Below are 19,860 nucleotides of genomic sequence, written 5' to 3' on the forward strand. Positions count from 1 at the left end.
GATGGTGGACTTAGCTAGCATTAGATTGAACTCGCGACGCCTGGGTGGGAATCCAACGTATTTGTTCACTCGCTCATGTTTTAAAGGCTTCCCTTTCAAACAATTTCTTTCGTTAGTAGTAATTACTAGTAATTATCACAGAATTTCAACAATTCATCAAATTTCATAGTTGATTTTCAAGTCTGTGAAGGTTCTATTCAAGTTCTATTATGATATCATTATTGGCCAGGGCTTCAAATAACTGAAATAATAACAGAACTTGAATAGAACCTTCACAGAACTTGAAAATCATCTTTGAAATTTGATGAATTGTTCAAATTCTGGGAAACAACCTGCCCAAATATGATTTAAGATTTTCACGGCCAAAAGTATTTTTGTTATTTGTTTTTGGGGTGTTATGCCGTGTGTTATATGCAATGTGTTATTTGGTAATATAAACATCAAAACAACACATCTGCCCTGATGATGGACACTGCAATGCTGTCCGAAACGTTGGCTAAAGAAGGAGTTAGCGCAACACGGCATAACACCCCAAAAACAAGTAACAAAAAAAACAACCTGCCCTTTTGTTATATATCTGTAAATAATCTACACTAAAATAATATTTAATTTTTATTTGACCTTTCCAAATACAAAATATATTTTCATTCCACAATTCAAAATAATAATTTTTTACTTTTAATGACTCATATTTCTAAGGCCCGGTCTAGTCTTATCTGGTCGATGTGTCACAAAATCAAATCATGTCAAAAATCAAACAATGATGTCATCAAATTACAAACAATTCAGCCAAAATGGTTGAATTGATAACAAGAAATATAGAAGACTTCACAAACATTGTTATTATCTAACTAAACTTTGTATATGTACAAAGCCATTTAGAGTTTGCGTTGACTATTATATATATCTCCTGCATTTCGTCATATTATATATAAACAAAATTGATTTGATTCAGAAAAAAATCATAAAAAAATTTTCCTACAAATCACATTTAAATATTTATGATAATAACCAGGTGGCACCTCGTGACTTTGAAGTGAGCTGGAGTGCTAAGGTTGAAAAATACGACATTATTGGTGTCGTTTCTTATTGGATTCTTCTGTTCAAATTTTCATACAAAAAAATTAAAACATCATTTTCAGCTACAGCAACATCAAAAAGTCATATTTTCAACTTAGCACTGTAGCTCACTTAAAAGTCACCAGTAAGGGCCCGTTCCCACTTCCGTTTTCAAATCGGAGGCGGGTCCCGTTTTAAAAACGGATGGCCAATGGCTCTGTTCACACTTCCGTTTTAAAAACGGATCCGTTTTAAAAACAGACCATACTCTACGAAAAAAAATAATTGTCGATTAAACCAAAACATGTTATTTGCTCATTCTTCAGTAATGGTGCGCAATGGACGACGATGAAGCTCTTGTTGTCATGTGGTACTTATTAAAAAGAAGGAAAAAAGTGAAAAGAAAATTTTGGGTACACCCAATCATAGCTGAATGATTTTCTGTGTGAATTTTCCAAGTGTTAATTGGTGAGTTGAGAACTGATGAACTAAAGTTCTTTAATTATTTTGGAATAATAATGATTGGATTATTTATGTAGCGCCGTTTTCACCGGAAGAAAATTACCTCAAGGGCGCTTAATGCCTTAAGAGAATGTCTATCACTTCCTTTAACCATCTACTGGAATGAGTTTCAGAGAGCTTAACATATCAAAATACAAAATTAAGAGAGTGCATTTGTCCTGAAGAAAGGCTATCGATATTTTAAAGTAAGAAAATAATAACAACTCAAATATTTTTTATTATGTTTGTGTTTATTAAACTAATACGCTCTTCCGTGCATCGTGCATCTCATTAAAGCTTTAAAATTAAAAAAAGTTAACTTTAAAAAATTAAAATATAAATTTTGATTCACAAAAGTTGTGTACACCAAGTGTTTTGTTTTTATTTAGTTAAAAATAAAATATTACTATACTCTTTCTTCGACCAGTGGTATTAAATTTTCGGGATTTATTTCGCTATCCATTATTGTAGTTTTGATTTATTTACTTAACAAAATAACCAAATACAAGCACGCAGCGTGCCTGCTTCCTTGCGACTGGGAGCGGGCGGGGAGGGGTCGGGGTGTGGCGGGGACTCTGCAGGAACGACTGGACGACAAGTGTGAACAGCTCCATGCAACACTATGAGCGAGCGTGTTCCGACACGATTTGAAAACGAACGCGCTGCGCTGGCGATACATGCGACAAAAAATGTCGGATCCGTTTTCAAATCGTGTCGGACAAGTGTGAACAGCTCCATACATCCACTACAGCCACTAGGGCATCCGTTTTTAAAACGGGCCCTAAGTTGTCACCAGAGATGTACTTTATTTCAAATAAATCCATTTCAAATGGAAATGCAAAATGGGTATTTTCCATTTTGCATTTTAAATGCTTTTTTCAATGCATTTTCCATTTTAAATGCTTTTTTGCAACATTCTTCCTACTATCTCCACTCACTTTTTTTTCATAAGCCCCAAATATCAGTCGGTCCCTTACCTCGCTATGAGAAATAATTTACATTTGTCAAGTTGCTCCCTGGTAGGAGCCCTGGCAATTGAGTGATACCATTACAAAAAATACTGAACATGGGGCCATGACGCTGTAATATTAAATGTTAGATAGCAGTTTCTATGTTTTTACGTTGGCAACATTTGTCCCGCGCAAATTTTTTGTGGTTCATAATCCGTAGTCGTGGCATTTTTTGATTTACCATCATGTAATATGTTTGTTCTACATTGATGTCCATTATTAAATGACAAAACTGTTTAAAAATTCTATAATTATTTTAATTGTTTGACCTGAGAAACCATATTGCATTTTCAATGCATTTTGAAAATAGGTATTTTGCATTTTGCATTTGAAATGCTTTTCTAAATACCATTTTGCATTTTGCATTTTCAAATGGAAAAGTTTTGACCCATTTCCATTTTGCATTTCAAATGGTTTTGGGTACCCATTTTGCACATCTCTGGTTGTCACTGATAATAATGTGTTATAAGTAACTAGCTGACGTGTACCCGGCGTTTCCGGGGGTTATGCTTAGGAGATATAAATAGCCTACAGAAAAGTCCGTCGCAAAATTTTCTATCAATATATATATATATATTCTAATAAGATATAAAATTTCGTAGTACATACTATTGATGTATCTCATAAGGTTTAGTCAGCATTAGCAATGCAAGCGACTGAAAATATTTTTTTTACGACTTGATTACAAAACATCGACTTTTCTCTACTTTCTATAAATATAATATGCTTGTATTATATTTACAAACCTTTCCGAAGAAATTCCCTACACGATAATGAAAACTCTCTGAAAATCTGTTGCTTAGTTTAAAAGAACTAAGCGCACAAACAGACAGATGCGGATATCGACTTTATTTTTTACTACCCGTATTTAGAGGTTCTGAGTTCCCATCTTATCTTCATCTTATGTTTGTTGTGGCTCTTTGCATAGACGTTTGTGGTTCTTCAGATATCAATTCCATGTTATGCACCTCCACTCAACCAGCCTCATGAGATGGAGCCGCGGAACGAACTTTGACATGAACAGCATCAGTGTTGCCAACTCAGCTCTTTTAGCTTTCAGAGCTAGTTTTAGATCTAAATCTAGGGTGGTCAGCTCTAAAAATGTGGTTTGTTGAAATCTAGCCCCCCCCCCCCCCACAAGAATACAAAAATATTCTTAGACGTTAAATTGACCAATTTTTATGCACTTTAAATCTGGCTGCTTGGTGAAAGTACCAAATTGCCATTGGCAAATCTGTTTTTATCTCATCTACTAATCGACACCGAAATTGAAAACGAAACATCGAAGTCGAAAGAATTCTTTCACTATTTCCATGACTGCGTGGAACCCTCCAAGAGGTGCACCGGCAGACCAGCTTTTTTAAGGCATACTGAACGTCCATTCTTGCTACAAAGTGTTTCATCTTTGTACCCGACGACGTAAGGTTTGTTGTAGTGGAATCCCAGTCTGCTTTTAGGAATTTTTATTATCATGGTAGCAAAATTCTGAAAAATATTATGACCTTCCAGGTTTTTTTTATTTCTGGTATTTTGATTTGGTGTAAACCGAAAACCGATTCTCTGACTGTGTAATGCTTGATAAAATCTCTCAGTTTGATGCTATAAGTGGCCCGCTTCTGTGGTGCCTTATTTAAGGAAAGAAAAAAATCGTTTGATGATTGTCATCATAATCAAATATGCAGTTATTGTGTATTATTTACATAGTTGTTTACTGCCCAAGGTTTTTTTGGGGCACCTTTTTTATGTTTGTAGACACTGCTGTAGAGTTTTTCACGATTGGGTGCATTCTAAATGATTTTGTCTAACTTTTCACGTAGGCATAATTTTTAGAAATCAAAGAGACATGTCAGTATTCAGGGTGTGACTTTTTCAGCATATTATTTCTGTGAAGATAAAGACTGAGACAGACCACGCTATATTTTCGTGCCTCGGCCAATTTCAGCATATCGCTCGTCATAAATTCCCATCTGTATTGTATGGCGAGCGATATGCGGAAATAGGCCAAGCCGCGATGCGTATGGTGTAATGTGTCGCCTACGTTAAGAATAATTGATGTTGGTTCGCTATTGATGTTATGATTTAAAAACAGTACAAGGAACACAAAAGGAAGAAAATGAAACACACAAAATATATTTTAAATTTCATTTTATTTCTATAGAAATGAATACATGTTGTTACTAAAATATTTAGCAACCATTACCAGAAAATGTGCAGGAAAGCACCGCTACAGGTAACCGTTTCTGAACCGTATTCAACATTTTCAATTGGCGTTCAAAATTATCAAACAATGTCATCTAAAAAGTAATCCAAACTTAATTCAAAATATTTCCCTAGATGTAAAAAAATATGAAATAATATAAAAGCAAAGTATTGCTTGGCTTATAAAAGTAGTCTGTGCTAACAATTTAATTTATACAAATAAAACAAACTAAATGTTACTGTAAAATTACAATAATTATAATTATAATTCATAAAGCAAATATATTTTTGAAATAGTGAAACTGTAAAGTACTTTAGAATTACTCATCTTATACGTTTATTCTTTCATATTTAGTACAAATAATTGGTTTGAACTTATCCTAGGAGGCTCAGTGAAGTAATTCCGCCCCTTTAAGTTAGAGACTAGGCAACATGATTTGTAGATATAGATACAATAGTTCCTTCCCGCCCTCGCTACGTCTTCTGCTTGCACTCCTATCCCTATCTCCTAAGTCCTATTCCTACACCAGCCAGCAGTTATATTACATGACCCAGGAAAATATCTTCTTTGCTATGAATCTGTTGGGACTAGAGTACTGCGACAGCCGACCACCGTGACGGAGTCAGGCTTCCAATATAAATGAAGGCATGCTAGTGAAAACCAATCGCTTTCCTCAGACTGCTAATTCTGCTCAAACTACATTATTAAAACTATTCTTTTATTTATAAATATACGCTATTTATGTGTTTAAAATGTACCAAGGAAAGTATAACATATTAGCGGAATTATAATATTTATATATGTCCAAACTAATGCTTGATCTTTACTTATACACATTTTTATAAATAGATCTTTAAAATAAACAATTTAACCAATTTGTTTTGGCTATCAAATGTAAAAATGTTATAAAACTGATGTTGTAATCATTTATTTTGTATCGATAATGGGACGATAGATGGTTGTCTTCATCACACTTATTTAGCATTTAATATTATTCAGCGATTAAGGAAAAACACTTTTAATTCAACACTCTCCATATACCTATACTTTTATGCTACCATTTTAACGAGAATTGAAATAATCGACGAGCTGTGGCAAAACAAATCACGAGAAACATCATTAGCCAAATAAATGTGATGGGAATTGTGTAAAGTTGGATAACAATTTGTCTATCAATGTGTTAACATTTCATATGAAATAACTTGGTAAAGTGAAGGTTCGTATATTTGGTTCAATGCAACGCAACAAAAAGTCAATATGACGCATGCCTAATGGTCGATTTTCTTTGTATAAAATACATTTATAAGCAATAGCATTTCCGCAAAGGGCAAAATGGTGAACAGCGGTAAATCTATGAGTATCCTTAATCTTGTATTTACACATTTCCTAGTCATGCTTTAAAGAGTATAATGCATTTTTAAAATGTATAAAACACTTAAATCTACATAACCTATATGCATTGTATAACAAAATGTTGTAGAGCAGTATGATTTCTCATCTAATGTTTTTACTGGAATCTATAATTATGTATTTTACTAGAAACTATTTGATAATTTATGTGAAATATTGTAAAAGCTGTATGTTTATTATTTTAATACAAAAATCTGTAAAATTTAATGGATTATCAACAAAAAAAATTCAGAATCTACATAATATGATATCATATTCCTCGATGAACAAATATCCTCAAATAAAAGTTTTGGTATGCAAATAATGATATAATTAATATTTTACTTAAATACCTTTGTGATGAGAAAATGGACTACAGTTAATGCAAGTAAAACATGTGAACATATAAATGGTGAATTTTGTCTTATGAAGCAATACCGTATTTTTACAAAACTGTAATAATAATGGAATGATATTATTTATCTAGTTACATTTTGTAAGTCTAATTTAAACTGCCAGTAATAACAAAGAGAGATTAACTCTACAAACTACGAGCAATCGGATAAATATATCTTTGGTATTATGAGGAAAATAATAAATAAATTGAAAAAAAAATTTTAACCTAAGGATGTTTAAACAAATCACGCCGAGCATAAAATGAGTTCACCTTTTACTTTCTTGAATAAAATATTTAAGTAAAGAGGTATTATATTATTAGGCAATTACAGGATATTCTTACTAAAAGAAGCAGATAAGTTAGTTAATATTGGGTTAAGAATGTGAACGGAATAAATAAAAAGATTAATAACTATTTAACCTGTCGACTGTTGATGGGACACCGGTGTCCTCCATACAAGAATCGATTAAATTTTTTAAGCGATTTTAACCCTTAAGTACAGAGGAACTGTATGAAGAATAAGTTCAGAATCCCTTGCGCTAAATATTGCTTTAGAAAATACTTTTTGTGCAAAAGAGAAACAACCAAATGACTTTAAGGTGAGATGATAAAAAAATGCAACGGTTTTCCAAATGTAGTAAGGTCTTAAAGGCATAACTTATTAGTGAGTTCTAACTATAAAATGCATCCACAATGGTTATTTCATTCAGTACTAATCATTCGTCAATCAGTCTTAGTAATATTAGTTTACGAAGAACTCAAATAACTAACTAGCAAAACAAATAGTCCCATGTCTCGGTTCATCTTGTAATTGGTAAATACTAAATTTGATGTAAAATCAACGCAAGCGTTACCAAGGCCTGCAATTAGCAAAGTTACCTGCAGGTAGCCAACGAGAATCAAGACTTTAATTTTTTTAATATAAAGTGGAATTTTTTTATCAACCAACCAACAATCATTCAAACTATCTGAGATGATATTGAACAATGCATAAATAAACACTTAATTTAATGCTTTAAGATGATGGATTTTTTTTAATTTCAGAAGTTATCGAAGGGTATTCAACGAAGCCATAAAGTTATCTGCAAAATTCCAGATAGTTCATTGGACACCAAAAGTATATTAGTGATTCTACGGTGAAAATGGAAATTTACCGTTCCATTAACTTTCAAATTATTATATGTTAAATTTACAATTGACTTCTTTATAAATATTTACCATGTTTTATGAGTATTTAAAAATAGTGTCTAATGAAAATACACTAAAAACACCAAAGTTATCCCTTCAGAAACAGTTTGAAATATGCACATAAATATTTCACTTCCCAAATTATTCATCAATTTTTTGTACATACTTCTGTAATCACCGAAAATAAGTGTTTTTAATGTAAAAAATATGATGTTTCGCTAAGTTAATGAACAACTGTTATTTTTGTCAAATTATGTACGAATTTTGTTGATTTGCCAGCGACAAATGTTATATTTTATTTTTCATTAACTGCATAATACATAATAATATACATTTGTAAAATGAAATGATTTCTTACTTTACTCGATCTGAATTAACCTTTGTTAAAGAAAGATTGACAAATTTATTAAAGAAAAATGTACATTTAATTCATCTAAAAAAAATAGTCATTGAAACTATTTCACTAAAGGTCACAATATGAAATCTCTCCTAAAAATCTAAAACATTCATAAGAAGCACTTTTAATGACATAATAGAGTTATACGTAAGAATTATCTTGTCATATATGAATATATATTTATTTACGAGTTTGAATAAGTATTATATAATAAATAATTCATTCACTTACACAATTTAATGAATAGATACGTAGCGAGACTAATTATTTATACTTACAGTAGAACTATGCAGAACTAAACATTCAAACTTACGCTAGACTAACTGTAACAAGGTTTCATCCAAACTCCTGGCAGAATCTAAATGACTACATAATCAAGAAACACAATGTAAAAGTACAGTCCAATATGTATTATATTACATTACAATTTTGCACGGGTTCCCAGCAAAGTATTTACATTACCGTAATGTTCATGGAAAGTGACACCGGTGCCAAAAGTTACAACAGAATTGATGTGAAAATTCTTTGCTTTTTAATAATTATTACTCAAAGACAAAATATTATTACGTACAAAACTTATCCATACCGAATTAAATTAAAAAAATTATTTTTCAAAGAGAATATATATTACATGTTTTTACATAATTTATTTTTATTGTCGAGCCCTTCTTGTGAACATGTATTTATATAACTTTGTGGAGCGCACGGGTTATTCAATATGTTACAGCATGGCGATAGAGTTATACAATTACAACAAGAAGAACTAAATGATGGGACAAACGCTAAGGAAAATACACATTCCTGTATGTGCAATCTGATATTTACAACAGTGGAAGTGTAAGCGCAGCTGTCTAAAGAAAAATAATTCTTTAGTAAAGAACAAAGTCAGAGATTTAAAATATCCACTGTTTGCTATACGTATAGGAATTATACAATAAATGTCAATCATATTAATTATTATTATTAATAAAGTACGTATAGATGTCTCATTCAAGACATTTTAAAATGTACAGTGCAATGGAATGGTTATTTATTATCAAATAAAAGCAATGTCAAGTTTTGATTCTATTTTGTCATTGGAAGCGTTTGTTTTTAATTATTTAATTATGAGAATGTACCAATTAAAAATAAATTCAACAGGAAGACTGAGAATCTTTTCAAAACCAACAGTATTTTGGATGCTTAGGATTGTTTATAAATACAATCAATAAAAGTAAACCAAAATACAGATACATAGACTTGTACGATGAGTTGAAAATATTTACAAACATTCTACCTACAGATGTAAAGGTTGGAAAAAAAGAATCGTTTCAAAATGGCAGTTTATGTACAAATACGATCATTTAAATGGTAAGATCTTTTATAATGTACATCGCTCACAGACCTATACAGCGTTTTCTGGTCCATTCTTGAATCAAAACGTAGGAAATGATTCAAGAAAACAATAACCATTTGAATTTGGTGACTTTTTTCACACAAACATCTTAATTAATTTTTTTCTCATATTAACAATAATTATCTTTACATTTAGGTATATTCCTAAGTTGACATTATGCATGCCAAGATTTTTAGATTTTTTATAACACATTACAAATTGTATCGGAATCCTATTTGGTAAATAGATTAACCTCATTAAATTCTATGTAACAATTCAAATAATGTAACCATTTTCCAGTTAAAAATATCATGTTTATGGCACTTTCCAATTGACAGACAAACTGTCAGAGTTATAGAGAATCCTCATTGATATTACACTCCAAATAGCTAACATCCTTCCATTCACATTGTTAGCATTTACATACCACATGAACTCAGCGGGACTCTGAACCCAATATCAATACCATCGATATCGGTAACAAATGACACTTAGATCATAAACCATTTCAATCTTATTCTGTAAGGTCCAAATTTTTTCAAAGTTCGACTAGCGATTTGTGTCACAAAAAGTAAACACGTAATTCACCAATAAAATTGTCAATTCACGTAATAAGCCTTTTGCACTGAAGAAACTTGCAACCGCAACTACGTGGTACCAACAACCACTATCTCGCGTAAACTTCATGACTTTGCACGAATTTCTACCCACTAGTGATTTAGTGACACGAAATCTAAAGACAGTGTTGACCTGAACACAGGGTGCGTCAAATATTGATGACAAAACACTGGGATAACTTTGTTGTGCGTATGTTACGGTGATCATGTCGGGTTATTGTCCCGTACAGTTTACGTTCGGTAGATGTAGCTACAGGCCGGAGGGGGGGGGGTTCGGGGGCGCATGTCCTGGTGGTTGGGGGGAGGGGAGGGGCTGCTTGACGGGGGGGAGGGAGAGGGGCTGCTACCCCCACCACTCGCAGAGCACGAGCCCGAACCACTACTGCGTTGAGACACTGCAAAAGAGAAGAAGCCAGTTAGTTATTTTAAAGTCACAAGTATTACTGTACTCTGCACAGAAGGTGTAAATGATATAAGTGTTGGTAGCTTGCTATTGCTGCTGCCTATTCAGGGCTGTGGACAGTGTAGTGGTATGGTGGGTGATTGCTTACCCAGGGTGTGGTGGTGCTGAGTGGTAGAGCGGTGGTGGCTGCGGTGGTTGGCGGGCTCCCCCCTCCCCTCGGCCCCGCTTGTTTCTCAGAGGTAAACCTTCTTCACACTGCGGGTCGTGGAGAAGCCGTCCTGTCCACGCCGGTACCCGTCCCCCTGAAACGCCGACAACATCGCAAACAAACATACTGTTAGTATTTTTGTTAAATATTCATAACACACTGGAAACAATCATACTTAAAGAAAACAGTCAGCGTTACAAGAAAGTTGCCACAACAAGATGACTTGGGAATAGTCTAAAAGCAAGTTCTCTCCCTTGCACTATTTACTAAGCTACTCAATGGGCACATTTGCAATTACGCTTTATGTCCCCGATAACTTCACCAAAGCTAGGCAGCACAGGCTTTTTACTTTTCTGATAGGCACGACCAACATCCTAATGAACATGTCTCTGGGGAGAATGATTACACTCTTCTTTTGAGGTAGACATTTATCGTTTAACCCTTGGAATGCCAAGCTAAAATGCCGAGCGGCCGGCCATGCACCAGCTGATACTATTTTCGTAATAACTTACTTATTTTCTGAAATGATGTTTCTGTAAATTGTTGTCATACCAGATAATGTGCTTATATATTCATGAATTTCTCCGATTCTGATCTGGGTGATATATTTCATCTTAAAATGATTCAGTATAAATGTTGTATATTCTATAACTTTTATTCTTCTAGACACAAATAGACCTATGTACCCATATAACTTCTTCGCTTCTACTATTTTGTTTTGTTGAATCTTTTAAATTCAATTACAAGCGTGAGGATTCTTAGTTCACATTTTTAACAATTAATTTAGTTCAGTGTTTTTTTGCAACCTTTTTTGTCATTATTTTGATGTGTTTTTCATTTTGCTCATATGTATTTTGCTCTGTGTTTTTTTTGTTGCATCCTTTTTTCTATATTGTACTAATTTTGAAGTGTTTGATTTTGATACAAATAGCTTGTAATTTTTTTTAAGAAAAGCCCACTACGGCGTGTAATAAATAAATAAATAAGTGTATATTTATGCTATGTGGTTCCACAGGATAGCTACTCATATTCAGAGAAATGTTTTTTCATGATGAAGAAATACGAAAATATTATTGAGTTTTTACCTATTTTCCAGCTAAATAACAGTTCTTCAAAATAAAATTAAGTCACATGAGGCTTTGCTGTAAATAAATACAGTACTGTGACTTTTGAAAATATGAATTATGACATTTGACACCGAATTTGCAATGCGCTTTTTCACAGACAAAATAAATATGTTTGCAAGTGGTGAAATGACAAACTAGAATAATATAAAGATACATTATTTCCTTGAAAAGCGAATAAAATATTTTTAGTATGCTGGGAGCATTTTTAAAGTTTCAATGTATACCAAATAAATATTAAATAATATATTATACCAAATTATTTTATATCATTATTTTTTTTCTTTAACACAGGTTAATCGTGATACGTACTTATCTAGAAATACATCTATTTACGGTCACATTGTCAAATTTGAATTTAGCCACAAGAGATATTTTTTACAGTGTTATGAACTCATGTCCTTTAAAGAAAGCTCGTCCCCTTTTAAATAGCCAATGTTGAACACGGATAGTAAAAAGGGATATAGAATTATTTGACTTTATATCAGTGTTCAAAGCATTGTTTATTTTAGAAGCGATGAACCATAATTATCGTTGAGCGAATGTGATTCTAGTTTGAGGGAGCACGCATCCCAGGTTTAATGAAAAGCGGGTGTGTGTTTGATGTTGTGGAGACACCAGCCGGTTATATTATTTTATTGCATACACTGCACTTTGCAATAAATAAAAATAAAATATGGGTAAATCCCTCACTGCTTACTTAGGAGGAACACCCATTAGAAGAGTGAGTTATTTGTTAACTACCTGATGGGAGCGCAGGGTACCAAAGTTGTCCCTGCCCGGTCTGTAGCCTCCAGCTGCTCCGTCTTGCTGGAACTGGAACAAGGTCTCGGCGTGGGGGTGCGGGGCGTAGGGGCCCCCATGCGGTGGCTGCGGGGCCTTACCCCCTCGGAGGGTGCTGCGCGGGGAGTGGGGTCCCTTGGGCGGTGCGGAGGGTGGCGCCAGGACAGGCTCGGCGTATGTCACTTCCTCCACTTGAGACAACAGCTTCGGTTCCGCTTGGATTCTACAAATTACAAGGAAATAGTTAGCGGAATTCTCAAAGGGCACTCTGGAATCCTCCAACTTTCACATATACTTATGAGTCAACGTTGGGACCATCATTGAATGCTGGGTGTTAGTATAATCAAAAATGAAAAATGAAAATAGTAAATAATGACAGTCAAAAAATGATACGTGCTAAAATGAAATGATAAGTTGGAAATTACGAATACTATTCTATTAAGACAAGTAATCTTATATTGACGGTGCTATAAACATCTCATATCTTATCTACTTCATTTGCGTTAAATGAGGAATTTCAGGCCCACTTATGACTACTTCATCTGCATTAAATAAGAAATTTCAGGCCCACTTATGACTACTTCATCTGCATTAAATAAGAAATTTCAGGCCCACTTATGACTACTTCATCTGCATTAAATAATAATTTTTTGCAGAAATTCATGTGTGACAAAATCATCTAATGGCCATTCTGTTTTTATGACATTTGGAAGGTCCCCATTAAATGCCGATTTTAGGAGCGTTTCAGCTAAATAACAAAATTATAATAAGCTAGCAAGCTTCTGGCGATCACAATTTATTCAAAAGCTGAAAAGAATCTGCATTTAACGGGGACTTTTCACCTGCCAAAAAAACAAAATGGCGCTTAATGACCATTTGGTGACAATGTGACATTTGAATCTGTCCTACAAGCACATTGGTTTTAATGAAATATGAATTTTAGACAATTGATTTTTGAATGGTGCATAAATGAAGTAGGTACGACTGAATGAAGTGAACTAGTTTAAATACCTTAGTACTGACTAGAGGCATGCAGACCATAGAGGCTGTAGTAAAAATGCACATTGCCCAAGACAAGACGTAAAAAAGTTTAATCTATGGAAATTTAATATATATAATTTTTCTAAATTTATTGAAATTAATTTTTCTATTTTATATTACCAAAATATCATATTTTTTTTACGCATTTATGATTTTAGCATTAGCTTGTGTTAGCTTGAAATTGATTTTAGTCTAATTTTAGTGGTATCTCTCGTTGTCGAATATGATGAAATGAATTTACTATGGTTAGTATTATTTGTTTGTCTGGAAAAATAAAGGTACCTATTAATATTCTGTCTTTGTTCAAAGTACTCATACTCCGTGTCGGGGTAGGGCAGGTTGTCATCCTCATCCTTGTGACACTTGCGGCCGCAGAAGTAGCCGGCCACGAAGCCCACGGCCAGCGCGGCCAGAGCCCCCGCCGCCACGGCCAGGGCCAGCGTCTCGGCCGAGTAGTTGGGGGACAGAGTATCGGCTGCTAACACGGCGGGTCCTGCAAATACATTATTTTATTTTATATGTTCATTAACAGTAATTGTAACCACAGTTAAATGATAATACAATTGAAAAATATGTATGTCAGGAGACAAGTTATTTAATAGTAGAATCATTTTTCTGAGATTCATTACCAATGGTAGGTTAGGTTTTGCATCTCGGAACAACAAAAGTCATGTACCTGCGTAAGCGTGAAATTGTCAGGAAAATAAAAATCAAATTTTTGTATAATATCACAAATACAAATATGGCCATTCAGAAAGATATGTGCTGTTATCAGAAAAGCAGTTTTCCTTCTATCGGTGATGCTATTAATAGCATACCAGACAAAATGGTTGATGGATATAAACAGGATAATACCGAGATAAAAAAATCTCAGAAACTTCTTTTGTACTTTCTCTCTATTAGAGAATACGTAAAATGCACTGGTCCCCTTGTTATTGAGCCTCTATCCAAAATGCTACATTATAGTATACCTAGTATACGAATCGCGGCTGAACTGCAAAAATACTTGGAGTTGCTTAACATAAATCCCATTAGGTATATCATATTCATCAGTGTTAATGAATTTTTAAAGGTAAAGACAAGCCACGGTATCCACTAACCCTCGGGCTGGTTGCTGCTGAAGTCCTTATCCTGCATGATGTTGATGACCTCCCCGCGCGGCTGCTCCTTGCTAGGCCGCGGCACCTCGTTGTATTTGGGCTGCGAGGAACTGAGGCCACCCACGCTGCCCGCATCTTTACCAAGAATTTTGCCTGTGTTTAAAATCAACGTATTGAGAAGTTTCAAGGAATGTGCATAGCTACTTTAGTCAAGCTGTGGGGTATCAAATCTATGGAAGCGCTACTGCCATTTATTTTTAAAATGATAGTCATAGAATTTTACTGGATCAATGATACAAAGACATACCGCTTTTATGTAAACAATGCATATTGTAATAAAAAAAGCGATCTCTCTGTTACAGGATAATACGAAGGATTTAGTTGAAGCATGGTTATAAAAGCAAATAGTTGTCTCAAAATTATGCACATTTTACATGTATCGATTGATTTTGGAAATGAAGAAACAAAGTGATAATTTTTATTAATGATCAACAACTACTATACATCTTCGCCGTTCAGGCAATTGTTAATTAACCATAACACACATTTTTGAGAAACTGCAAACTTGAAAGTTAAAATAATATATTGAGTTTTTATAACAGAAATTTTAAAGTTTTAATAATAGAAAAAAATTAAAAGCATTCAAATAAGATTATTATTTTTCTAACATTCAAATTCATAGATTTCAAAACTTGGTGACTTTTGCAAGAACGGCGACAATACATGAAAAAATATGAAATGGTTTTCTAAAGTGTGTACACATAAATAAAATGACATCAATTTTACTATGATTGATTGTACTTGGAAGCTAGGAAATTAACGTTGAACAGAATCAATTATTATGTACCTATTTTATTGGTAATTTTTTTTCAACACAGTATTTGGGAGCCTTTTTAAAAATACAATAACAAATTACGAAATCATCCATTTCAAGCGCGTTTACATGCGGACAATGCGGGGATGTAAGACATTGTCCTGCGGAGATAGCTTGCCTGTTTATCTCTACGACAATGTCTTGGTTCATTGTCCTGTCCTCCAAACCTCTGTTCACACTATAACAATGGGTCCCGGAGCTTGGACAGTCCTGTCCTCGTGTGAACTAGGCATTAGGTTAGGTTTGTTGTTTGTTTGTGTTTTTTCTAAACTTCTCTTCAATGTTCTATTTTGTCATGGAACCATATCAGCAATGTGTTACAGTAACATATCCCCGAATAATGAAAGAGTACTGTGATTCAATTGCTATTGCTAGATATAAAATGAAAATGATATCAATAATGAAGGGATACTCACTCTGTGGGCAAGCGGCGTGCTGTCCGGTGGAAATGCTCTGATAGAAGAAGTTCTCTTCCAGCCACCTGGGGGCACCGGCGGCCCGGCATCTTCCCGAGAGCTTGTCCCACGCGCAGTACGGGTCTTGGAGCGCCACACATTCACTGCAACCAAACAGAAAGGATTTATTTTAACAGTCTCATACAAAAAATGGCAAACAGAAGGAGATTTGTGATCAAAACATTTTCACTATATTTAATTTTTTTTTGTTTTACTCCCAGCTGGGCTTTTACAAGGATTATAAGAACTGAATATACCTAGTGAGCTATCGAAAAATATACACAAAATTTTTAAAGCATGAAATATGGAAATTATTAAAATATTATGGTATGATTTGAGATTTTCACGGCCAAAAGTATTTTTTTATTTTTTTTATTATTTATCGGCAATATAAAGTAAAGTAAAAAAGATACAATATTAAGTAACATAAAGATATAAAGTGATGTAGTTTGTTCTCAGTCCTCCTCACTAAGTATTCCTGTTCCGAGGCGGACTGTAGATTGTTGTATTTGTGTTGGTCATGATTTCCTCATCTTCTAATTTGTTGGTTCCCACAAAATATAAAATATATTAAGCAAAAAGTATTTATGTTTGTTGTCTGTAGGTTGCGTTGGGGTTACTTCATAAATTTAATGATTTCATCATCTTCATGTTTAGTTTTTATTTCATCATCTTCATTTTTAGTTAACTTTTCTCTATCCTTGGTGTTTTTAATTTCAATAGGAAGGGCATTTTATAATTTTATAGCATGGAAATAGTGGTTCTTCTGGCCGAAAGATGTACTTAATTTTGGAATGTTTAGTAGATTTGAGGATTTCGTTCTTGTAGTGTAGGTGTGTTGTTTAGCATATAGTGATTACATATATTTTGTTACATATAGTGATTTGTTTTTGGGGTATTATGCCGTGTTGCGCTACTTCCTTCTTTAGCCAACGTTTCGGACAGCATTGCAGTGTCCATCATCAGGGCACATGTGTAATTTGATTATTTATTTATTTATTTTAGACAGATATGAAATTTATGAAACTTGCTCGTAGGTAATACAAAAATGATTACTATTTAATCATAAATGTCCAAACTAATGTGTCTGAAGCATTCCTATTAATGCACATTCACAAAAGAAAAACAATTTAAAAAAAAATTAAATAATTAGTGAGTGACAGCGATGTAGCGGCAGGCCAATACACGCACACAGAACGTATATAAGGTTGAGGTACTCTTTCAGTTCCGAAACCAGCCTCAAGCAATATCGCGCAGCACTGTTTATCTGCCGCCACACCACTGTATACATAGAATATCGAGGAAATGGGGACGGTTAAAGTCATTTTACTAACGTTAAAAGAGTAATTGTTGATATTTCTCTATTTTCTAATTCAAATTTGGTAGTTTGAATTATTTTGATACATACAATGATCACTAAAATTAAAGGTAATTAATTTTAATGCAAAAAATAAACTCTCGACACTTAAAACATAAAAATAGTATAGTAATCCTACCGGCTGCGCCAATTGTAGTGATCTTCCGTGCCGATTACCCAGATTACTTATTAATAAGATGCATGCGAGTACTCCATACTATTTGGTTTTATTCAGTTAGCTATAAGTATTGATACAATGGACAGTATAAGAGTTTGTTATTGAAAAGAGGACAAGTTACAACAGACACGCCTTTTTATATGTCTCGGTCATGCTGTCTCACTCAGATATATACCTGTCTCTTTCATACCGACAGACATACGTTCACCATAATAAATAAAAAATCAATACAGCACTACAAGGCACTAACCTGCAGGAAGTGATCTTGTCAGAATTACAACGATGTAGCCTCAGCGATTGAACTTGCGTGTCCGAGACAGCGATGAGTCTCGAAGGGGCTCCATTGCCCACCCCTTTGACCACCTTCAGGGATCTGACGGGCTCCTGGGCTCCAAACACTTGTAGCTCCTCAATCACAACGGGGTTCACGTGACGGACAGAGTCGGCTGAGTTGGCATTGATGGCCTTGATTACTTTTCCGCTGTCTGGAACGCGAAAGAAAAATGGATTGTTAGAATGTATGAAAATAAAATTGTAATAATTGCTGCTAAAATTAGAAAGGAAAGATATGTTTAAAAGTTTAAATCTACTGACTTCTCTAATAAATTGTTTACACAGAGACGAACAAAACATACAAATGTGTTTATCTCATGGCTACAACTGATGCAATTTTTTCAAGAGCGTTTGGACGTTGTGTGTATGTACACCTTAACCTTTCCCTTACTGTGCTAAAAAAATCCACGCGTTCCGGTTCTGTGTAGTCAATACACATCTCAAAATAATCAATTTAATATCGGAAAAATATGAATATTCATAGTTAATCAATATATTTATAATATTCCATATCAAAGATGATATTAATTGTAAATTAATTGCTGAAAACATGAAAAAACCATCGGCAGATGCTAAACAAACGTGCTAGGAGCCCATATCTAACGGCGGCCCGCGACCGACTGGCTGCAGGTGCTGTGGGCGCTGGACTCACACACAAAGCTATGCGGTTGTAGGTATCGATGGTCTAAATACAACTGCGGACGTGTGGAATTCTCATGTTCCCGCTTAGCGAACTAAAGCGAGACATCAATAGCGTGTCATTTCCTCGCACACTCTTCGCGTAGCAGTGTCACATGGTTGATTGTATTGGTGTATTTGTTCCCGATTTCTCAAAAAACACTCTGATTTTTAATTGAATTTGAAAACTATGTAAATATTATTTTTTAATTCAGTGCAAAAATGTATAACAGAGGAATACCTAAAATCTGAACCCAGAATTTATTATATTTATAGAGTTATTAAAGTTATTAGAGCAATGTGTAGTAAATGCAAACCACAGATAAGGAAAGGTTAAAGAGGCTGAAGATTTAACGGTTGTGGTACAGATCTAGAATGTAGTTGCCTGTCTGTGTAACACCATATGAAAGCAGAAGAAAAATTCTTCTTCTGTAGTTGTTTTCTCATTGGTGACGATCGTAGCCTCACTCCAACGTATCAAAATATCGATACATATAATAGAGGTACATTATGTGGATATCTTAAAGTATTTACATATATGTATACATACTTACAAGCGAAAAGAGAAATTTTCTTGAGTAAATAATGAGAAATTAATTTACCTGTTCCAATGAAGAGCACATCGTATGTCTTTCCTCCAGGAGTCTTGACTTGTGGGTCAACTGCAATTTGAGTAAAGCGATAACTGAAAAGACAAAAAAAGATTAATGTAATTACATATTAAAAATTTACATCACCAGCAATATTATTTAGTTATAATGGAAAACTTGTCGAATTCCGCTGCATGCAAAGGGTATTTAAATAAAAAAACACTTGATTTCAACTTATCTATCTAATGGAGACAACTATTTAAGTCAGGGGTTTAAGTAAACATGCATAAAAAAGGTTTTTAGGTTGATAGTTAGGGTTATTTTAATAATTTATTCGTATTTCATAATCTTCAAACTTAACTTTGATTGAACAAAAATGGAACTTTATTGCATCACTTATTTATTGGTCTCCTTTTCTATGCTGTCCACATTTGTCACATCGAATCCGTACAGCATCGCTTCCTACGGGGTACTCATATGATGAAATTGAACAAACTTTAAACATTTCTTCGTTGGAAAAACGTAGAAAGGACTCTGATCTGATATAAATAAATAAATTACCATCTCCCATGATATACATAGTTGTTTTTTGTAGTAACTAAG

The 19,860-nt window shown here is 33.9% G+C and overlaps 1 protein-coding gene across 1 annotated transcript in view; it reads right to left on the reverse strand.

The window, feature by feature from the left end:
- Positions 1-4,704: 4,704 nt before the first annotated feature.
- Sema1a (semaphorin 1a) overlaps positions 4,705-19,860 on the reverse strand; it is a 169,496-nt gene continuing 154,340 nt past the window's right edge. The window contains exons 9-16 of the mRNA XM_089638985.1: positions 19,270-19,352; positions 17,907-18,141; positions 16,083-16,225; positions 14,793-14,945; positions 13,975-14,185; positions 12,613-12,874; positions 10,685-10,838; positions 4,705-10,528 (exon numbers count right to left, since the gene is read on the reverse strand). Of these exons, the coding sequence (XP_089495111.1) occupies positions 10,770-10,838; positions 12,613-12,874; positions 13,975-14,185; positions 14,793-14,945; positions 16,083-16,225; positions 17,907-18,141; positions 19,270-19,352 (1,156 nt within the window). The 3' untranslated portion in view covers positions 4,705-10,528; positions 10,685-10,769. The remainder of the gene's footprint in view (positions 10,529-10,684; positions 10,839-12,612; positions 12,875-13,974; positions 14,186-14,792; positions 14,946-16,082; positions 16,226-17,906; positions 18,142-19,269; positions 19,353-19,860) is intronic.

The sequence above is a fragment of the Hesperophylax consimilis genome, chromosome 13 (assembly GCF_061612785.1).
Source record: "Hesperophylax consimilis isolate HC1 chromosome 13, BYU_Hcon_1.0, whole genome shotgun sequence".
Taxonomy (NCBI): domain Eukaryota; kingdom Metazoa; phylum Arthropoda; class Insecta; order Trichoptera; family Limnephilidae; genus Hesperophylax; species Hesperophylax consimilis.